We start from the raw sequence: 22,523 nt of genomic DNA, 5'->3' as shown, positions 1-22,523 counted from the left end.
TCCTACCACTCCATTCCATATAGCTTCATAAGGTTAAAATGGGATTTGACTGCAAGAATAAAAAATTCATACTGCTTTCATATGTTACAAAGTAACGATAATACCATGGGTAACTTTACCTCAGCTTTCTGTTTTGCAAATGTGAAATTCAATGGAAAAAACATATTTTTTTAACCTACTAGGAAGAATTTCAATTTGAGCTGTAGCATCATGAGGAAACTTGCCCCAGATTAATTTAGCAGACAATAGTGTTACTTTATTATCCCGTTTCCATCTGGATTTTAGAAATAGAAAAAATAATACAAGGAATGTATAACATGAGTCTCAAAAACTTCTCTAATTTTATTCTAATTGATTACAGTCAATTTTTCTGAAGTATATTTAACAGGAGCTTTGTGAAATCGTCACAGTACATGAATTGGGGTGGGAAAGATTGATGTTTATGAATGGTAGAACTAGCTGTATGAACCAGTCTTCCCAGGGTCTGAACATCTTCAGCTGTCAGCAACTTCAGGACAGCAGGTTTTCCTGGGAAAACTGAGGTGGTTTAGCACATGTGGGAGAGCATTTCATAGGCTTGAACCAGAGTTACACCCTAGACTGAAACATCACCATGGTCTTGGCTTCCCTTTGTGAAATGCCTCTACAACACAGTACTCCATCCAAACAGAATGATGTTAAGACGTAGGCAGTGCCTGTTGCATTTTCATTACAGTTTTCAAGGCTGCATAAAAGACGGAGTAGGTTTTGCCTGGAGAAGTGGTGGAATTTCCCCCACTGTAAATATCAAAGAATCAAAGACTCAGTTTGACAGCTCCAGAGATAACCTAATCTCAGGCCCTGCTTTCAATAGAAGGCTGCACCAGACAATCTGCAGAAATCTCTTCCAACCTAGACTTTCTGTGAATCTGTGAATCACAGTTAATGGAATTTGAGGTGCATTTGGATTAAGATGGAAATCCTCCAAATCCAGACCACAATCCAGGACTCCCAAATGTGCTTCTGTCTCACTGTACATAGTATGTTAACCAGATGTTATTAGGACCATTAAGATACATATTAACTCCTATCTCACCATTATTAAGGGAGAGAATATTTTGAAGGAGGTGTTAGTGGCTGATAGGAAAGAGGCATTTGGCTTTAGAGACAAGAGATAGGTAAGATCGAAGATGAATGACTAGTCAAGGTAACAGAAAGAGATTTATTGATTTGGTGGCTTCCATTATAAGTTGTAGGTTTCAACAATGACACTGTCAATGCGTGTGTCAAATAGCAGCAAAAGTGGAGCTGCCCAACAAAGAGGTCTGAGCCAGGAGTCAAGGGCAACTGCAGCACTAGCAATGTCTGCATCATAGGCACGGTTCCTCGAGGTCTGATCATGGTAGACAGAACTAGGTGTTGGTAACTGAGTCCATTGACAACCTCAGGCATGGCAAGGGAATGAGTCAGGTCAGGGGTCCATCCAGGGGCTCCAACCAGGAACAAAAGAAGGTGGGGCCCAAGCCAGGGCTGAAGACCAGGCTGTAACATGGGTCTGAGGGTCATTGAGAAGACAGGACTATGGACAGGCACAGCTACGATGTACCTTGGGTAGGGAATGAAGGTCCAGGCCTGAGGTTTAGTAGGGGTCCTGGACCCATGGACTGAGAATGCAGGGTGGAGATCTCTGGAGAAGCTGGTCAGCGCAATGGAGGCCAGTTGGTGCACTCAGGGCACGACACCATGGACTGATCAATAGTTGCTGTCTCTAGCAGAGGTGACAGATGATACCCACACGCTCATAAGCAGCTGTGTGTTGAGACGCTCCTGTGATTAATCTACATGTGTTTCTCCATCAGGGTAATTACCAGTGCTGAAGTCCTCCTTCACATAGGCACAAATGCACACACTGATGGAGAGGACTGCAAAGTCCAAATCCCACAGAAGAGAAGAGGCTCTGTCTCATCTTCCCTACCATGGTCCCATAGTCAGGTGTCTTCATTCATACAGGAAGCGTCTAGTAGCCCAGATGTTTTCCTGAGAATTTGGAGTGAAGGTCCTTTAGAGCTTGTTCCTTTGAACATACTAGCTATCAACAAGGAGGAGGGAGAAAAAGCCTCCCACTTTATTTATTTATTTAAGGGGTCAATTCTGAATTAAAAACATGCTCATGAGGTACCACTACACAAAGTTAGGTCTAATCTTCATTTTTAGGAGAAAGCATTTTAGGGGGGTTTTGTTCTTTTTTTTTTTTTTTCCCTCTGTAATCATGTTTTCCACTATAGAAGAAAAAGGTTTTTATATAGAAAGAAAACATAAAAGAAAACACCTGTTTGGCTTGCAGGAATTGGCCAGGGAAGCTGTTTCCCTGACAGGCCAAAAGCGACCAGCACAGGGCCCCTTTAAAAAAAAAGTCAGGATTTTTTTTTTTTCCTATTTCATGTGAGCATTGGCAGAAACTCTGACAACCAGTTCTTCATATTTTATTATGTTCTTGTCTGGCAGAATCTCTGTCAGGCAAAAACCTTGTCAGCGGAAAACCTGTCGTAGGATCAGAGGAGACAAAAACAGGTGTCACAGAGGCAGTCAAAACTGAAGGAAAAAAAAAGATTAGGCTAAAGAGAGAAAGGCAGACAATTACATTAATGCCATTGCTTTTATCTTATAGATGTGTGTTATTATCTCGGGGTGCTGAGTGCGCAATTGCCTCAAAGAAAAGTAGACAGGAGACAAGGGGAAACTTGATAGTTATTAACTGAAGAGGCAGTGTGTCAAAGCTGGATGGGGTTCAAAGTTTTGCAAAGGGATAAAAAAAATTGCAGACAGCAAGCAACGTCTGTGAACAAACTGTGGTTCTGCTTTCGGCTACATAAACCTAGTAGCAATCTAAATGTTTCAACTTGGAATCAGATCATAGAGAGAAAAATTAATGAAAGTTTTCATTCAGACTTTTTTTAATAACGTTTATTTTGTGTACATGCAACTGAAGTGCTGGGGTTTTTTTTTTTGATCTGTTATAAAAATGTTGTTAGAGCATGAGGCATGGTGAGGCATGAAGACATTTATCAGTTTAGTTGCTGTGTTGTTTGGGTTTGAAACACCTATTATCAACACACATTTAATTTTAAAATGCTATTAAGAATCCTTTTACTAAGTGCGAACTGCAACTGAAGGGGCGGGGGTAATTGCAGACAGCAAGCAACGTCTGTGAACAAACTGTGGTTCTGCTTTCGGCTACATAAACCTAGTAGCAATCTAAATGTTTCAACTTGGAATCAGATCATAGAGAGAAAAATTAATGAAAGTTTTCATTCAGACTTTTTTTAATAACGTTTATTTTGTGTACATGCAACTGAAGTGCTGGGGTTTTTTTTTTGATCTGTTATAAAAATGTTGTTAGAGCATGAGGCATGGTGAGGCATGAAGACATTTATCAGTTTAGTTGCTGTGTTGTTTGGGTTTGAAACACCTATTATCAACACACATTTAATTTTAAAATGCTATTAAGAATCCTTTTACTAAGTGCGAACATCTGTACATGCAAGCTGTAAATTAGAAGATCACATATGTGTCCTTCTGTCAGAGACTAAATGCATTTGGCAAATGGTTTCCATTATTAGCTTTTAAATACAGTAAAAGGCAGAAGGAAAAGTTGGGTTTGCCTGTGAATCAGAATATGCTTTACTTACTCTCCTTCCATGATTTTTTGAAATCCACAGTGTCTTAGTGAACATTTCTGTTCTATCTGGATTAAACTGTGGATAAAGACAGAATTGAAATGGAGATCACCAAAGGAAGCCATGTTGTAGCTGGAATTTATACCCAGACTGATTCAGGATGTTCACCCACCCATATAAATGTTAATGTCCCATGCTCTCTGCACTTGTGCCAGGGGTGAATGGGATAATTTCCTACGCCATGAAAATATTTGAGGCATTCAATAGACATTGGCAAGTTTTCTTGTCCTTAGTCATCTTCTAAGCATGATATTTTTGAGGAGCAGTTTTTTTCCACCTACAAAATGCACCACATCACACCATGTTACAGGTGGTATTAAATCTACATCCTGAGGGAGGCTAGCTTAGACCAACTCTTAGGACCGCAGTAGCTTGCCTGTCCCTCCAGCATTTTAGTCATTCATAAACTACCTTCTGTTCTTGAAAGGATGTTTTAATTCTTTTTCTGTGGTTGAAGGAAAAGAAGAAAATCTTGAACTCTGAAAACGTGAAACTGTTCATGTTCACCACTAAGATCAACAGCAAACTACAGTGCTCCACATTGCCATTAATAAGACTGTATCTGTTTTACCATACTCGACATGATGTTGTTGCAACAGTATTATGGAATGTTTCTATGTTGGTATTGTATATTTAATCTGTCTGCCAATTTGTTTCTCTTGCTGCAGAAAGTGGCCCAGTTATTTAGATAAAAAAAAGTCTGGAAAGCTCTCTGTTGTTGTCTGGACACAGACTAGATAAAATTTCTGTTTCGTTTTCCTGTTGACCCTTGAACAAATCTAGTAATCCGGAAAGGTGATGATGTTTATAAAATTATGTATTGTCATGTGTATGTGTGTATGCATTCCAACTGTATCCCTCTTTGGTAAGTTAGAGAACTGGCTGGAAAGCCTGCAAGAAAATCTAGAGTGGGACTATTGCAGAGCTCAAATTTAAAACTGAAATGGAATGAGATCCATAGATCCATAATGACCTGTACATTGCAACCTACTGACTCTTCTCTGTGGTGTTCTGAGATACACAGCCAGGCAAATCAGCTGAGAGAAGGAGTTTCACTAGACCTTTTCATCCCTCTCTAGGATACCTAAATATTTATCTAGGATCAGGAAATTAGCAAGAGGTATGTGTATTTACAACTCCAATAGCATTAAAACTAGGATATTTAAAATTCTTGTATATTCAGTAAAGGCAAAATGTCATGCTTTTATTGTAGCTATTCAAAAGCAATATGAGACCTCCAAAGTACAAAATTCATCACTACATACTTGTATTTCTTTTGCTTAACAAAAATGGAATCCACTCAGAAGCACGGCTTTTAATTTGGTTGACCTTGTCCACTGCATGTTGGGAAGGAATGAGTCTAAGGTCAATGAGTAAATTTGCATAGCTGAGCCAATGAGTTAGCCACAGTATAGATGAAATGAAAGATTTTGTCTTTATTTTCTGTCTTTTGATAAACTGAACAAGTATTTGAGCCTTATTTTAATGTACCTTTTGTAATTAATTTCCTCTGAATTACACAGGGTCCCAAAACTTCAGTAAAATATATATGGTGAAGTAGATTTCCGTGTTTTACTACACTTAAAAAAAAAAAAAAAAGAAACCACAAATAGAACATAAAAGTTCATTCATTGCTTTGTTACAAATAGATCCAAAGTTTTTTGCTGGAACTTTACATAATAAGAATACTGCAGGCTGTAATGTGAAGATTGACATTGTATCAATTTCAAAGTTCTCTTTCCAATTCAGGTTATACTGAGCAGACTCTCTGTAAAATCTGGGGGATTTTGTTTTCTATTCAAGAAGGTAAAGGGTGGATAAGCCAACATGGGGAGGTTCAGGCTTAACATTAGGAAGCGTTTCTTTACCGAGAGGATGGTCAGACACTGGAACAGGCTTCCAAGAGAGGTGGTCGATGCCCCAAGCCTGCCAGTGTTTAAGAGGCATTTGGACAATGCCCTTAATAATATGCTTTAACTGTTGGTCAGCCCTGAAGTGGTCAGGCAGTTGGACTAGGTGATTGTTGTAGATCCCTTCCAACTGAAATATTCTAAATTATCTAAATTATTATGGTGCATACTTGATACTTCAGAGTTAGGTAAGAAAAACAGTACTGAAATGTTCCTAACTCCTGTACTAATTATCCAATGAGTCATTTTTGGGTGTTGAAAGCAATCTTCTGTAATGTCTTCTACTTCTTTATCATTCTTTTTTGCCCCCCTTTTTTAACAGTTAAAATTTCTGAGACAAGTACTTGAAATTTAGAATTCACCATGGAAATATTACTCGGCTGTATGTTGGTATAGTAAAACACAAGGGCGTTTTTTAGGCTGTTACACAAAAATTTTGATTACTCAGCAAGTATGTGATTTTAAGATTCATTAGATCTCTTCTTCCTCTATCAGTGAACAGCTTTCCACTCACTCCGAGGTAAAGAGTATCAGACTATCAGGGCAGTGCTAAGAATTGAACTGGGCTGTTAAAAGGTAGCCTTCTTAATTTAAGCACCTAGCTGAACCCATTGTAGTCATGTTTTCGGAAAAGATTGTGCAGGTTACGACCAAAAAGTCACAAACTTACTAAGACGTTTCTGGGTAAACTTTTTAGCCCACTGAAAGTGTAAGAACTATGAGTTATACCTCATGCTGCACCAGAAAGGGACTTTTAATGTGTTATGATGTTCAGTCACTGATATCTTCTTAATAAGTACACATCTGTTTATGTCAGTTTTCAGGTATGATAAAGCTCATTCTTTTATATAGCATGTTTCATCTTGAAGTCTCCTAAGCACTTATGAAATCATACACTGCTGCAGATACTGTTGACTGTATTCACCTGTGAAACAGGCATTGTTCATTAGCATACAGAAATTGAACCAATACTTTAGAATAGCAAACGGTGAGGAATGCATTATCCACATGAAATTAGATGGGCAATTCAGGACAGCGGAATACAAATATCTACTCTGAGATTTGGCAAGGCTAAAGTTAATACTCTTGTCCTTACAGAAAAACCAACAATGAGACTTAGGTCCTTCTCTTATCGCTTATTTGAAAAAGTACGTGTCTAACTACATAAATGGCCTCTTGAATCCACCTACAACACCGGCATTAGTTCATTAATGATACCAGAGGAGAAATCAGTTAGAAGTACTACAGAAAGCAACTTCTCTCTGTCAACTATTTCCTTAGCAATCTCTTTTAAAGAAACAAGATAATTTTTATAAATTACAGATTATAGTGAAAAGTTTCATTCTCCTGCCGAGTGCTTTCAATAGTCAATGATCTGAAAGAATTTCAGATGCTTACCATATTATTTCTTATATGGGTGCAAGTGCATTTCCTTTCCCTTCATGTACAGCTTTTTCTTTTTTTTTTTTTTTTTGTCTGTAGCATGAGGTCAGTCTTTAGTTTGCAAATGCTCTTACATACCCCTGCAAAAATATATGCTTTGTTGTGTTATAAATTACACATTTCAGTGCATATGCTGACTTGTACTTCAAAAGGATAAATTTCACTGCTTATTTGTTTATTACATTATGTGCAAAATAAGGCCACAAATCAAAATTGGAGATAATTTCACTGTCACTTGGAATGTTAATCCAACACTGGACTAAATCTTATTTGTGTGTGTGTTTTGAGAAGTGGATGTCTATAGATAATATTGCTTGAAAACAAATGTTGCAGATAAATAGAATAGTACAGGGTATCTTGTGAAAATTTCTATCTGCTGGTCAAGTAGTGTGCTTAGTAATTTGAAAGGACTTTTTTTATTTCTTTTTTCACTTCTATTCCATCTTGGCCTTTCCAAAGCTATTATCCTCAAAGTGGTCACATCACATGAAGTGAGTAAATGTCCACAGGGTTTTGTAATCTCATTCTAGCTATTAGTTTTATAATCCACCCAACAGTCTTTAGATAAAGACATCTCACGGTAATTCTGACTTGGGCCAAAGTAGAATCATGACCTTAAAATCTTCAGCAAGCCAAGTCTTCTTTAGCTGGAAGAACTTGCTTTTCCTCACTGCAGGCGTAGGGTTTACTGTTAAGTAAAGAGAAACAAAAACAAATATTAAGATATATCAGAAATACAGTATGATGCAGTGATTAAAAAGCATTGAGTATTCAGAAAATACTAATTCAGGTCTTGACTCTGGTCTGCATTTGTGTAAACTTGGAGAAGCCAGTTAACCTCTTTGGATCCTATTCTCATTCTGTAAGACTGAAGGTGGAAAGCTCAAGGTGATCCAGATCTGCTTAATTATTTTGATAGTCTGATAGAAGGTGTTGCATCTATTAACACTAATATTAATTTACAGCATTCTTATTGCAATAGTACTGTTTGTAAAAAAAAATTAATATTTTATTTTATTTTACTGCTTCCAAATGATTGCTCTGCCCCTCAGGTACACATACAGCACAGCCTCCACAGTAACAAAAATCAATTTTCTAGGCTTTTCTTACTGAGTACTTTGATGACACATCTGTTACAGTAGTAGCAAAATAACCATGTTACAAAAATATCATACATAAAAGGGGGAAAAAAAAAAAAAAGGAAAGTATTTGAACTGTTTAAGCGTCAATCAAATCCCATTCATTAGACCTTGTAAATAAATCAGTCCCACATCATGAAACCTATATAGCTGAAGTACTTTGGAAGAAGAGCTTTTGGAAGAAAAATCCCACCCTTCACATTCTGCAGTATAAATGTCCTGTGGAGAGACATAGGACTGCAGTCCCTAGGCTTGCCAATTCCTTATCTTTTTTGAATGTTAAATTAATATTTAAAGCTATTTATTCAAAGTTGACTTAACCACTAGAATAGGACAGATCAGACAAATCAGTTGCAAGAAATTAAGTATGAGGAAACCAGAAGTCTTTGACAAAGTATTCCTTGGAGTAAACGTGTTGAATGAAGCCAGCGAGTAAATGATAAGGGCCTTTGCGCTCTGGATGTAAGAAAGCAATTTATCAAGAGTACATGAACTCTCCAGTGACCATAAGCCAAGAAGAAACCAAAGTACAGGAGAAGTCCCTATAAAATTATTTTAAATGCTCAGAAGGTTTTGTTTAAAAAAAAGCGGTGAGAAGCCTAGGTGCTGCAACGTAGTCCATAAAATGGAAAGAAAATTAAATTTAAACATTGATACTCAGTAAAGTGCATGATGTCATATGCAATTCCATCATATTTAACTTCACAAGGGGATAAGAATTACCTTCATCCTGCAAACCTCCCCTCCCCTCATCTCTAAATTATTCACGTCACAGTGAATAACATGAAATTCACACAGAAGGGTAAAGCAAACTAGCCTGCTCAAGTAGCAGTGAATTCATGATAGAATTTTTTGTAAATCAGGGGACTAATTTTTAACATGTTTAAAAGGCTGGGGTTTAGGGTGTATCTGTTCTATTTTTCTCCCCTAGAGGTTAAGTCTCAAACCTTTAACAGCCCCTATCAATTCTGCATAGCTTCAGTCTTGGTCATCAGTTAATCACAAATTTTCTGTCATTTCTTTTGAACTTATGAGTATTGTAGTCTCTGGGGCTCAGCTGAGCACCCTTCTGCTGTAGGAATTAGTTAATTGTGACCTTTGGAAACTAGGCCTGTTTTGGACTGCATCTGTGAAAAAGAATCACTAAGTGATGAGCAGTGTCACTCAGGGGTCTGCACTGGGACCAGTACGATTTAGTATCTTCATCAGTGCAATAGACAGTGGGATCGAGTGCACCCTCAGCAAGTTTGCAGATGACACCAAGCTGAGTGGTGCAGTTGACACAGCTGAGGGACGGGATGCCATCCAGAGGGACCTGGACAAGCTCGAGAAGTGGGCCCGTGCGAATGTCATGAGGTTCAACAAGGCCAAGTGCAAGGTCCTGCACCTGGCTTGGGGCAACCCTCAGTATCAGTGCAGGCTGGGGGATGAAGGGATTGAGAGCAGCCCTGCTGAGAAGGACTTGGGGGTACTGGTGGATGAAAAGCTGGACATGAGCCAGCAATGTGTGCTCATAGCCCAGAAGGCCAATCGTATCCTGGGCTGCATCAAAAGAAACGTGGCCAGCAGGTCGAGGGAGGTGATTCTGCCCCTCTACTCTGCTCTGGTGAGACCCCTCCTGGAGTAATGCATCCAGCTCTGGAGTCCTTAGTACAGGAAAGACATGGACCTGTTGGAGCGGGTCCAGAAGAGGGCCACAAAAATGAGTAGAGGGCTGGAACACCTCTCCTGTGAGGACAGGCTGAGAGAGTTGGCATTGTTCAGCCTGGATAAGACAAAGCTCTGGGGAGACCTTATTGCAGCCTTTCAATACTTAAAGGGGGCTTATAAGAAAGATGGGGACAAACTTTTTAGTAGGGCCTGTAGCAATAGGACAAGGCGTAATGATTTTAAACTAAAAGAGGATAGATTTAGACTGGATATAAGGAAGAAATTTTTTATGCTGAGGGTGGTGAAACACTGGAACAGGCTGCCCAGAGAGGTGGTGGATGCCCCATCCGTGGAAACATTCCAGGTCAGGTTGGACGGGGCTCTGAGCAACCTGATCTAGTTGAAGATGTCCCTGCTCATTGCAGGGGGGTTGGACTAGATGACCTTTAAAGGTCCCTTCCAACCCAAACCATTCTGTGATTCTATGATTCTGTGAATCATCCAGGTGATATTTCTCTGGAAAATAAGTGCAAAATTCGATGTGTTTAGATATTTTTTGAGGATTATTTTCTTGTCTTTCCTTTAGCTCTTCTCTTATATTTAACCCCCTTTCTTTCAGCCTTGGACAAACTTAGTACTCAGCACCTCTACCACCCAACCCAAGTGGAGATTGTGCAGTCCAATGTTGTGTTTGACATCAGCAGCCTGATGCTCTACGGTACTCAGGCTGTGCCTGTGAGACTGAAGATATTACTTGACCGACTCTTCAGTGTACTGAAGCAAGAGGAGGTGTTGCATATTCTACACGGCTTAGGCTGGACACTTCGAGACTATGTTCGAGGCTACATCCTTCAGGTAGGAAATAAAGCAAAGCATGTTTCCAAACCCTGTTAACTGAAGGTTTTTTTGTACAGATGTAGTGACCATGCACCCAAAGAGGTAGAAGGATATGAAGTAAATTTAGTGTGGCATGTTGAAGACTAATGATGATGTTGGCAAAATAAAATATTCAATTTTTCCTAAGCTAAAAAAATGCAGGTTCCTTCGTACCATAGTATTTATTTGTACTTGCTTACGCTTATTGTAGGAAATACCTTAAATACTGCAAATACTGAGGTTAGCTAGCTGCAAGCCTGATTCAGTCATCAAAGGCAACTGGCAAGTTTTCAAGGGCTACTGTTTGACTTAAGAAACTAAGATCCAAGTCAGCAGCTCCTTCATCTTTTCTTTCCTTCTTTAGCAAGATATCTAATAAGGGCTAGATGAAATGGGGGTTATGATCATGGTTATGTTGGGAAGTATCCTTAGAGTGTAATGTATAAACAGGAAAATCCTGTTTATAAGTCTATTTTAAAAAGGTAGCTTTAAATAAAGTGTTACATGCAGATTAGTTAAGATAAGCAAACAAAACATAAAATAAGTGAACAAAAAAATGGACAGACTTGCTTTATGAGTATGGTCGTGAATATGTATGGTTGCTTGTCTGAAGAATTTAATCATCTTTTGGGTTCCAAAGTGAATTATTACATTTTATAAGACTATTTCTGATTGAGAATCTAATACAACATGCTCGTGAGTTCTAATAATTGCTACTGACTTTGTGAGAGTTCTGCATCATCTAGAAGTCATCCAGTTATTTAAATGGACATGCCCAAAAAACTTTGAAAATTCTAGTTTCCGATTTACTTATTTACTTTCTTAGGCAATGATAGTGAGCTTGGCACTACACAGAAAATGTGGGAATCTTTATTCCTGCTCTGAGGAATTCTGACTGTATTTTTTAATTCCTCTTCAATTTTCTGTCCTGTGTGTGAAAGAAGTAAATTAGCCTTACATAATTCTATGGAAATCTTAATATTCTGTGTTCTTAAATATTTTCTTAATTGCTCTATACACAGATTTTTGCAGAAAAGTGTTGTGAATTGTAGAAAAGTCTTGGAGAAAGAGTAACAAAAAGGCTATTACTTTAATAATGAGATCCTGTTATTCTTATTAGGATATATATAGAATGGAGCTCTTTAATTGTTTTAGGATTCTCTCAGGCATGTATTTTGTAAAAGCTAAATGTTACACATGTTCAAATACAATAGAACCCATTTATCCATTCCCAGTCTAAAACTTACATGTAAGTATATATCCATGACATTTATACAGTAGATATCTATGGATGTTTGTATGATATATATGTATGGATATGTATCTATAGATATTAGATATGATATATAATTTAGATACATATATGATAGATAGCTATAGAGATACATACTGTAATGGCATTATGTGCATATTGCATCATATTTTAGATTCCTGGATTCTGAAATGCTACTGTATTAAGAGGGCTGAAGCAATAGGATTTGCAAAGGAATACACATAAAAACCGCATCCTTTCTAAGATATAACATTAGAAAATTGCTGTTTACTAAATGTGATTAATAGTTAGGCATAATGTATTACAAGCATAGAATATAACTCAGTGTCCCTTACAGACAAAAAGACTGACTGAGATCAGTAGTTTTCTTGTTTTAAAGTTCATAGAATCAGGCTCGTATTGATTTTGTTTTAATGATCTGTTGGAATGATCTTAATATATGCAAGAATGGCTTGTAATATAATTATATAGAGGTTCATACAGAGTGGGATTGTGACCTATGCATCTGAGTGGTGTAAAGGCCTATAATACACCATTAGGTCAGAGTTCAGTTTATCTGGCTAAAACTCAATCACATTGTATCCCTCAAGGCATGAATTTTACCATTACTACATTCAACAACAGTATGTTGAATATTATGTCAGTTAAAGGAGAACAATTATCAATGAAAGTTAAGGGCAGCTGTTACAGTCTTGCCACATGTTGACTTGGTTAGTGCTCGGCCGTGGATTGTGTTAGTGAGCGAATGAAGACCTACGATAGGTGTAGTCGAGCCTGCCTGTTAGTTCACCTCTCTAATTTCAAAGAATCATGGATTGGTTGAGGCTGGAACAGAGGTCATCTTGTCCAACCCCCCTGCTCAAGCAGGGCCACCTAGAGCTGGTTGCCCAGGACCATGTCCAGATGGCTTTTGAATAGCTCCAAGGATGGAGACTCCACAAGCTCGCTGGGCAAAAATTGCATTTTGTTTCCATTAAAGGTAGGAAGCTCAGTAAGGGAAACTGTTTAGTAAAACATACATGAAGAGAAATCTTAGGAAAATTAATCAAATCTATGATAATAAAAAAGTATTGTTTAAAAAGTAATGCTATTACAACTATCTGATAAAAAGGAGAAAAGGGGCATGCAGGGAAATTTGAAAAGACGTGCAGTAACACTAGCACAGTAAAAGTGCATACAGATGAGAACTACAGGTAATGTCTCCTTTGAGCAAGAGGTGTTGTTCCATGTAGCTCGTCATTATAGAATTGGAACTATTCACAGAATTGTTTGAGGCTTTCAGACTCAGCTTTTCCACACAAAAAGCTTCCAATGAAATGGCATGAGCCTCCTATAGGAGAACCAAAAGTATCAAGTACCGAAATAAATCATCCAGAATATCGCAGAGCTATGAGATTGTTGGTAGGCTGTCATGCAGCGAATTCAGGAACGTCTGACTCTCAGTCTGGAAGTATAGTTCTTTTTAACTTGGCTGTGCAAACCTGTCTAAGTTATAACATAGTCCAGTCAATGCCGGTAAATTTACTATATATTTATACATAATCACTGTACATCAAATACACAAATATATCTATCTAGGAAAAGGTTTAAATTTGCTATAATGCTGTAGTTAGAGAAGCATAAACCAGTAAACTAGCTTGTTTGTCTCTAATAAAAATAATATTTTAAACTTGTAACTTGACAAAATGATGGCTATCACTGTTTGGCGGGGGGGGGAGGAAGGTTAGTAGCTTTGGGAACATTTGCTCGGAAATACAGAACTTACTTGGAACATACAGACTCTGTACCCTAAGTCTCTTCTGCAAGGACTAAGAGAAGTACCAGAACAGGGAAAAGGAATGGTTGTGACAGATTCCAGAATACTTGATCCTGGTTCAAGTTCCAGTGTTCACCAATTAACCGCAGTGCAAAAGACTTGTAAAGATGGTACAAAATTGGAGTTTCGTGCCTTGGGAAGGTCTGAGACATCAATGTGTGCTGAATTTCCCCTGAATCATGATGGAAGTGTTAAAATATTTTAACATTTTCCCTAAATGGAATTTTTCTGGAGGGGAAAATAAAAGGAAATTGTAGGGTAGATTTATCCACCCAAAATCAATTATTTTAGTTCTGCCAGATATTTTCTTTTCTGTTCAAGATCCATAATGAAACCCTTCTTCCCACAAAAAAAGAAAATACTTTTTCTCAGTAACTTTTGAGAGAGACTTCACCATTTGCTCCACTTGAGAAACAAGAGAAAACCAGTGCCCATTTCTAGTTATATATTAGTGCTGCAAGGTGGGTGGGATTATTTGTAATACCCTCGTTTGGACTAATAATGTTTGTAAATAAGAAATTAAAAAGCAGCAGGCAGAGGAAAAAATGCAGTATTTATTGCTTCATTCAGTGGATGCATTAATGGAGCACAGGAAGCGAAGGAAGGCTGAAGCCGGCAGAGGTAGTGTGACACACCGCCTTCCACATTTGGGCGCAGTCACAACATTGCCAGTAACGGCTGAAAGGCATTAAGACCTGTCAAGCTTTCTCTGGCTTTTGTGCAATAAACCTAGTTTCTGGTGAATGGATACCTATCTCTGAAATGTCAGAGAGTGACAGTTGGTCAGCAGTCTCATCAGATTGCTCACAGGATTAATGTTTTAGAGGAGGAGTTGTTCTCTCATCTTTAGAAGTGATCCTCAAAAAAACCTTACTGTATAGGGAAACTTTCTGCACTGTGTCTGCTTCATGGGCACCCGGAGCGCTTCAGTTTCTAGGCTTGTTTATCTGGTACCTATCTCAAGGAACTAAGTTATTGTTGGTGTGGAGCTGTTAGTGAGCCTATAGGTTTTCTCGTTGGGAACAGCCAGTGCAACTGTCTTTACATGACGAGAAATTATTGTGTCAACAACAGTAGCTGTTTTGGGTCAGATTCTGCACCTGCTACTCAAAAAGATGTGATTAGTGGCTCTATTGATTTGGGTGAAGTTACTTTTGCAGCTTAACTGTGAGTAAATCTCCAGCTCTGGTTTGGTTCCAGCTGAGTTGAGTGAAGAGGTAACTTTGCCAGCTGTTCTCCTCTGCTCCATCACTGGAGAATACTTTACTCCACCCATTTGCTAGTGTAACTACATGTGTAATCGCTCCCTAGCCAGGTTCTCTCTAAACAAGCCAGGTTAGAAAAATCCTCCTGCTAAACATGTGCAAGTTAACTCTGATTATTCTGAGAAGAAAGGGCTAGAGAGCAATTATGCCACTAGCAGTGAACAGCTGGGGCATTCAGCTTTTACACTGATCCAGCTGCAGACGACAGGACATGTGACCACAACTTAGAGACCATAAACTGACTCTGCAAGTAATGATTCAGTATTTTGAGTAACAGCTCAACACTTTTTCAACTGTTTTGTGATCAAATAGTTGTATTCCCTTAGTGTAAAAGAGGAAAATAAATATTATCTTTACAGTACAAAGAAGGAAGCAGAGGCACAGAAGAGAACACTGGCAGAATCAGGAAAAGGGGCTAGACCTAGGATTCCCATTCTTACCATCATTTCCTCGAAAAAAGTAGATTATAGTCATAGGCAATGTCTTGGTTGCCAGACTCTCTGGTGCCACTCACAGCTATGAGAAATTAAAAAAAAAAGTAGTCCCAAAAAACAAAATCAAAACTAACGCCAGCTGGAAAAGTATGGGTATTTTATTGGCCCAAAAGGTGACTCACTTACAAAAGCTCGTGCACTGGACAGCGCATGGGGAATCACTAATCCTAAATGAAGGTCTTTTCCATGGCAATGTCAATACTGAAGACTGATGAAATTCAAAATTATTAGATATCGTTTTCTGCTTTGGGAAGTCTGGAAATGGGAGTATGATGCTTTTCCTGCCTCTGTGGTTTCACCGTCAAGACTGCTAATTTTAAAAATAAGAAAAAAACCTCTGAAATTAATGACACTGCTGACTTGGGCTTGTGTGTTTCTTTGCCCACAGATCATCAGCACAATCCCTACTTTATGAATTTAGTTAACTATTCAGATGATGACCAGGATAGACTATGGTTTATTCTCCCATTGCTGTGTTGGTTCTGTAGGGCTAAAACAACCATTGAGCAAGAACAACTGTTTCAGTCACTGAAGTCAGCTAAGAGTAAACTCTCAGAAGGTACACATTAGGGGGGGGAAATTTAGACGTTTTTTCAAAAGGCAACGTCCCATAAACTAAAACAAACTCATTCAAATCGTGAAATACCTAGTACAGGTTAAATAATTCAGTTCTGAGATTCTTAAAGAAAAATTGGTTATATGCATAGTCAAATTACATGCTCACATATATTGGTGTGATAACTGAGTGACAATTTCTCAAATTTTTGTAAAACATAGTTGCTCTTGGTGAAATGGGTTGTTTTCGTTTGCTGTCCTAGTTTACCACAACTAGATTGTTCATTCACACCATTCTTACATCCAGATTAGGTCAAGAGATTTGGGGAGAGACCAAAGAAAGAAATTTGAGCATCTTTAAGAATACTTTAAGAAATTCTTTATTTCTTTTCTGTTCTTTCTCTGAATAATCCCTTAGCACCTCATCCCTTCTAAGCAGGTGAAATATTAACCATATGCACAGATGGAAATTGCTTTACTGTTCTTAAAATTAAATATTGCCCACCATTGGCTTGTCTGTGGAGGATTTCAGAAAAGCATGGGTTCTGTTGCTATCTGACCTCTTTTAGAGACTTTAGAGTCTTAGCTTTCCCGTCGGTACTCATTTCCTCCTTTTAAGATGTTTGAACTTTTGCTACAGAGCCCAAGTGCAAGGGCTATTTAATTAAATAGCTTGTCAAACAGCCTCCATTTCTTAAACATAAGGAACATTAGAAAGAAAACAAACAAACAGCAGCTCTGAGGGTATCAACTTTTTGCAAGGTAGACAGGTAGTGTCAGGTCATTTCATACTTTCAGTTCAAGGTAGTCTGCTATCTATAATCACAAGTTTCTGTCAGTTTTTTTTTCCCCAAGTGCCATCAGTTATTTACTGGTTTTTTCTTTCATAACAAACCACCTTTAAAGTGGTGGTATGCTATATTATTCATGATAAAGGAAATTAAGAGAAATAGGCAATCAAATTATGATAAGGATAGAAAGAAAAAAAGTTTAGCCTTGCAACCCAGCAAAAGTTTGATGACAATTACGCACCATTAATACAATAAAAATGGCTTATGTAAAAGGTTGTGCATTTATTTAATTGATACTGCTTCTCATTCCTCATTGGTCTGTTTGTCAATCTCTTAATTAATACTTTGCACTTGTTTAGCTGTGACCACTGGAGGATTTCCATGCATTTTAAGAAGCAGTCACTTAGTCAGTCTTTCCATGTCTCTATGACTATTATGCCCTTTTTATGTATAGTAAAACTGATTCACATAAAGGTTAAGAAGTTTATCTGGTAAAGGCTGTAACAAAGCCAAAGTACAACCGAAGTCTTTCACATGCAAGCTTGTATTTCCCAGAATAACTGCCACCCACATTTAATTACCTGATAATGAAGAGGGAGTTACCCTTTTACAGCTTTATTTACTTTTTTCAGCTTTGCTAGATACACTTCTATCTTGTGTTTTCTTTCCCCCCTTGTAATTATTTTTAACACTCATATGTGTTCTTTTGTTCCAACATTATTTTTGAACAGCGGCCCTCAGAGTGACCAAGGCTCAAAGCTGGTTGACATTTATCCAGACTTCTATTCTCCCAGTACAGATGGGATTTGAATCTGGGTCTCTTTAGTATGTGCCCTACCTATTTCTTGTTCTCTGTGCCTGTCTGTTCCCTCCTCCCTCTCTTTCCACTCCGACTTACTTATTCTGGTGTCATTGCCTCCCATTCCCCCCTCCCGCCTTTTTTTTCTTGCTTATCTTCTCGTCTTCAGCCTCACCTCAGTTTCACTGCCCCTCCTTCTCTGATTTTGCCTCTTTAGCACAAAGAGATGAAAAGGATCTGTTAGATGATGTGTCCGTCTCCTGAGTTTTCCATTCCTCCCACAGCATCACTGCATGCTAATATTTGCAGCTGTGATCATCTGGAAGAGTTTCTCTTCTCCCATGTGAGTCAGTTTAGCATGACTCCCCTGCACTTCTGTGAAACAGAGATTCTCTGCTATGCCCCTTGCTCTTTTGTATTCATCTTAGCTGTACTAAGCAAGGAGTGACTATCCTATCTCTACTCTAAACAGAGGGTGGAAAAAGCTCAGATAAACCTTTAAGGACTGAAGAGTGAGATAGGGAAACAGAGCACAACTGCTGAGCCAGAGGGAAGCATTGTTGTGTGTTTGAGCAAAGCAGTGCCACTTGTTCTACAGTGTGAAGTGCTTTCAGATTTTCTCTGTATCTGCACTAACTTTCCTAACATCTCCCAGCTGCTTTTGATGCTGTACCTCTAACAGTAACACTACCAATCACACTAGTGCTACGTGACTATTTATCACGACCGTTAGCACTTGAACCGGGAAGGAATAAAAATAAAGTCCAAAAAGTTTGATGGCACTTCTGAACGCCACCAGGACAAGTTATGTGACAACAGATGTCTCAGTAACATGAAAAATCATTTGGATTTCCAGAGTATGTGCAGCTGGAGAGCTGTGCTATTGCTGCTCTGTGTCTTGCATCTTGCAAGGGTAATGAAGCAGAGGGCTGTATAACCCCTGGTGATCAACAGCAGTATACATGATGCTAGTTCTTAATGACTACTATGAAATAGTCAGCCTTTATAACCATAGTGTTTCACATGGCTCAGAAATGCAAAGATGGCCTTCTTAATGGCAAACATTTTTGGCTGTGGAAGACCAAAAGGAAAAAAAAAAAGAGAGAGAGAGACTTTTGTGTAGTGTTTTTCCTACCAGGAATGTGTACTGTTTACAGTACTGGGGGTGAGAAGCCATGACCCCACTGACTGATGTAGTTTCACACAGCTGGGCACAGCTACTGGGATGCAGAGCATGGAAATGGCTGTTACTGAAGGTCTGTCAGGCATATGCCAGGACCATGTGTGCTTGGTTTTTAAAATGGAGCTTAAAATCTCTTCACCTGCCAAGGCTTGAGTTCATGGTCCTGTGTTTCTCTTGTGATAGTTGATGAAATCACAAACACCTAAAGCAGAGTGGGGGATGAAGGGGGTGGGAGGAATAGTTCATTCCCTGGGCTGCTTTAGGTGTGAGTGATGCCATCATGCATTGCAGGAGAAACAGAGCCCTGAACTTGGGTCTTGGCAGGTAAACCAAGGAGGAAACTATTTCCAGCTTTCTTGCTTCAGAATGTGTTTCAATTTCTATTAACCATTTATGGTCACAGAAGTTTTTCAGTGAAATATGTATATATGTGTGTGTGTATATGCACATACTTAATTAATCTATAAATTTTATCTGTATTTCTGACAGATTGTGAGTGTGTGTGTCTGTGACAAAAGTCTGCATTTTTGAGACTGATTCTTTGGGGGTGAGGTGAAGAGAGAGAAGGGCTTTCCTTCTAGCCTGGAAAATCACTTTTCTTGCCAACAATGCCATGTTGAAGCCTCTACCAGAATGTATCCTGCACTGTGTCAAAGAAATATGACTACTGAGTTGAGGACAGGATCTTGGGGTTACTGTCCATCTCAATTTTCTTCTAATAGATGCAGTGACCTGTTATAAAATAAAGAAAACAAAAGGGCATAAAGCTATTGATCGAAGGGAAATGTGTGTGTGCATGTGAAGGGGAGTGAGTTGTGCCAAGAATCCAAGGAATTAACATCATTCTTCTCACAAAATACAGCTCGGAGACTAGGACTTCTGCTTTTTATAGACTACTCTCTTCACAGAGGACCTCAGGCTGAATTCAAATCATGGTCCTGGAGGTGATAAGGTTGTGATATTAACCATTCAGCTACACATCAATGGAGATTAACTCAGTTAGAGACTATGGAGTCCAGACCATGACACTTTAATGGATTTAAGACTTTTCCCAGTTTAGACACCTCTTGCTCTGAGTTTAGGGGTGGTTTTGATTGTCTGTGTGTCAGCACTGGCTTCAGGCACTTATGAAATTTAGGCCCACAGACACTTAGGAATCAGGAAGGGCCACAGAGAATCAAACTTGTCATCTGTCCAGCATCAGTTGATTTACTGCTTTTCTTGAAGTCCAAGGGATCTCAAGGGGACTTTTTTCCCTTGCAGCACTGATCTTTCAATGAGGTGCTAGTGCCTGTCCTGAGCAATAACAAGGAATAACAGTGAAGTGTGAGTGACTCTTATTAGGAGGGGTAAATGTCATTAGCACTTACTGTTGCCTTCTAGGCAGTAAGAGCACAGCATTGAATGTAGACAGACAACCCCGTTTTACTTATCAAGGTACATTTTGAATCTAATGAAGATGAGCTCTTATATTTTAATTAAGAAATTTACTTTTCTTTCCCGTGCTGAAATATATTCTATGATTTGCTTGTCATTTTGCACATTGTCCTAGAATTTTGAATACTTAACTTGAAGCCAGGAAACATATTATTCTACTGGCTCTAATATATTAACTTGCTGCACAAGTCCTTTGTGCTTCAGCTTGATTTCTCTCCTCCTCCCCCACGGCTTTTACAAAATGTTCTAATTATCCCAATTAATACTTGGATGTTGTTAATTAATGTTTATGAAGTGCTTTGAGATCCTCTAATGAAATGGAATTATGATTGTTCTTTACTCAAATTCTGAAACAACACCACCACCACAACTACTGGAACAGTAGTTTCAGTAAATTTTTTTTTTTAATAATCTTTTTAGCAAATGGAAGAGGAAGAATTTGTTTCATTTGTTTCATTTTTACGTTTTATAGTAGGGGAAAGTATGTCTGTTTATGTCCAGTCTTGCTGGATTCTTCATAATGAATCCTGCCAGAATTGCACCCCAAAGTCTTACGTTCCCTCTGCTGGAAAGGGTGTGGAAACCTGTGTTACTGATTGACAGTCGTCCTGCAGAGAAGGAAGTCACTTGTAGGACAGGTAGATTTTTAAGACTGCTGGCCCTGTACACATAAGCTTGTTGGGTTTTGTGCATATCTGTATAGCTAGCCTAGTGATGTGGATGTGGTAATAGTGTTAACATCATTACATTTTTATCCATGCAGTCTGGATATTGGATGTCTTTAACTTGTGTCCAAGTTGACATATGGTGCTGACAAATAGGAATAAAGGAAATGAGCCTGCTCATCAGGTTGCTTGCAACTTAGCTTACGTTGCACTGGGCTTTCCATTAAAACAGAATGGCTCTCAGACTATTTGGAAATAGCTAGGACAATGCCTGGGCAACTTACTCTGTTCAGCTAGCTCAATATATAGCTGAATGAGTGCTTGTTGAATGGCTTCAGAAAAGGATAGTCACTATAGAAGGTCAGCATATTAATATGAAGCAGTTCAGTATTACTAGCCTCAAACATTTGAATGTCATAAAATCAGATTCTGAATATTGGGGAATTGGTTTAAAAGATTAAATTTAATATAACTTATTTTTGCTTTCCATTTTATACTGGAGAAAGTTAGGTTTGTATTTTCAAGCTGCTTCTTCCTGTTTTGAAACCTACCATAAAAAACAATGAAAAATGAAAATTTCTTTAAATAAAAAAGAAAATCAACAAAAGAACTCCAGGAAGCAGGTACAGTAAAAAAAAAACACTTTATAATATTAAGACAGTTTTGATGAAATTGCAGGAATTGGCTATTCTGCAGTAGCGTTCCTGACTACTAAATAAAACTTGCTGAGTATGTGATGTTACAATCCACAAAAATGCTTTTGTCCAACCCATCTCTTTTAGAAAGAAGTCCATAAAATAAAATTAAATTTAGTTTTAAAGAATTTAACTAGTACTTATTCAGTTGCTTTCCACATGTGAGGTGGTTTCCTCTTGATGGGAGCACTTTAAACAGTACCACGGGATGCAAAACAGAGCTCTTCTCTCCCCTTTATAGGCTCAAAGAGTTGTGAGGTAATGGACATAAGACCCATGACATCCATTTTCTGCCACAGCTGAAGGCAGAGATATGTTTCTTGGGAGAAAAAGGGTGAGGAATTAATAAGGACTGCAGCAGATTGCTCACACAATTGTGTTTGTTGTGAGGCTGCAGAGAACCTGGGTGTTACAGAATGTAAGAAGCTGTTCTGGGACAACTGACCAGCAGAGGTGGTGTGGTCCAGAGATACAGCGGCAGCCACTTGTGATGTGCATACCATCTCTGACCTCGTCACTTCCAGCCTTCATTTGGAGGCTGTTGCTTGAGGACCCTGTGTTCCCCAACCACATATGGCTAGCAAGTTGATTTTACATAATAAGCTTAAGATGCATCTTGGAAGAGTAAGTTTCTCATAGTGCCTACTTGTGTGTATTCTCGGAGCCTGGTACTTGATGTGTTATGAACTGAACAGCCCTGTTGCCCCGTATATATTTGAATTTGCTAATTTTGTTACTGTGTTATAGTGCAGTATTATTGCATATAGTATTAATACTGTCCTATAACAATTATTAAATGGAAGGTTGTTTATTCTG

At 38.5% G+C, this 22,523-nt stretch overlaps 1 protein-coding gene across 1 annotated transcript in view; it reads left to right on the top strand.

Moving 5' to 3' along the window:
- Positions 1 to 22,523, top strand: part of BNC2 (basonuclin 2) — a 236,324-nt gene that overhangs the window by 128,076 nt on the left and 85,725 nt on the right. Inside the window, exon 3 of the mRNA XM_009328160.1 lies at positions 10,478 to 10,713. Coding sequence (XP_009326435.1) covers positions 10,478 to 10,713 — 236 coding nt within the window. The remainder of the gene's footprint in view (positions 1 to 10,477; positions 10,714 to 22,523) is intronic.

This window comes from Pygoscelis adeliae, unplaced genomic scaffold (genome assembly GCF_000699105.1).
Source record: "Pygoscelis adeliae isolate BGI_AS28 unplaced genomic scaffold, ASM69910v1 Scaffold45, whole genome shotgun sequence".
In the NCBI taxonomy this organism is placed as follows: domain Eukaryota; kingdom Metazoa; phylum Chordata; class Aves; order Sphenisciformes; family Spheniscidae; genus Pygoscelis; species Pygoscelis adeliae.
Note: the sequence above shows the minus strand (reverse complement) of the source record. Positions and strands in the feature narration are given on the sequence as shown.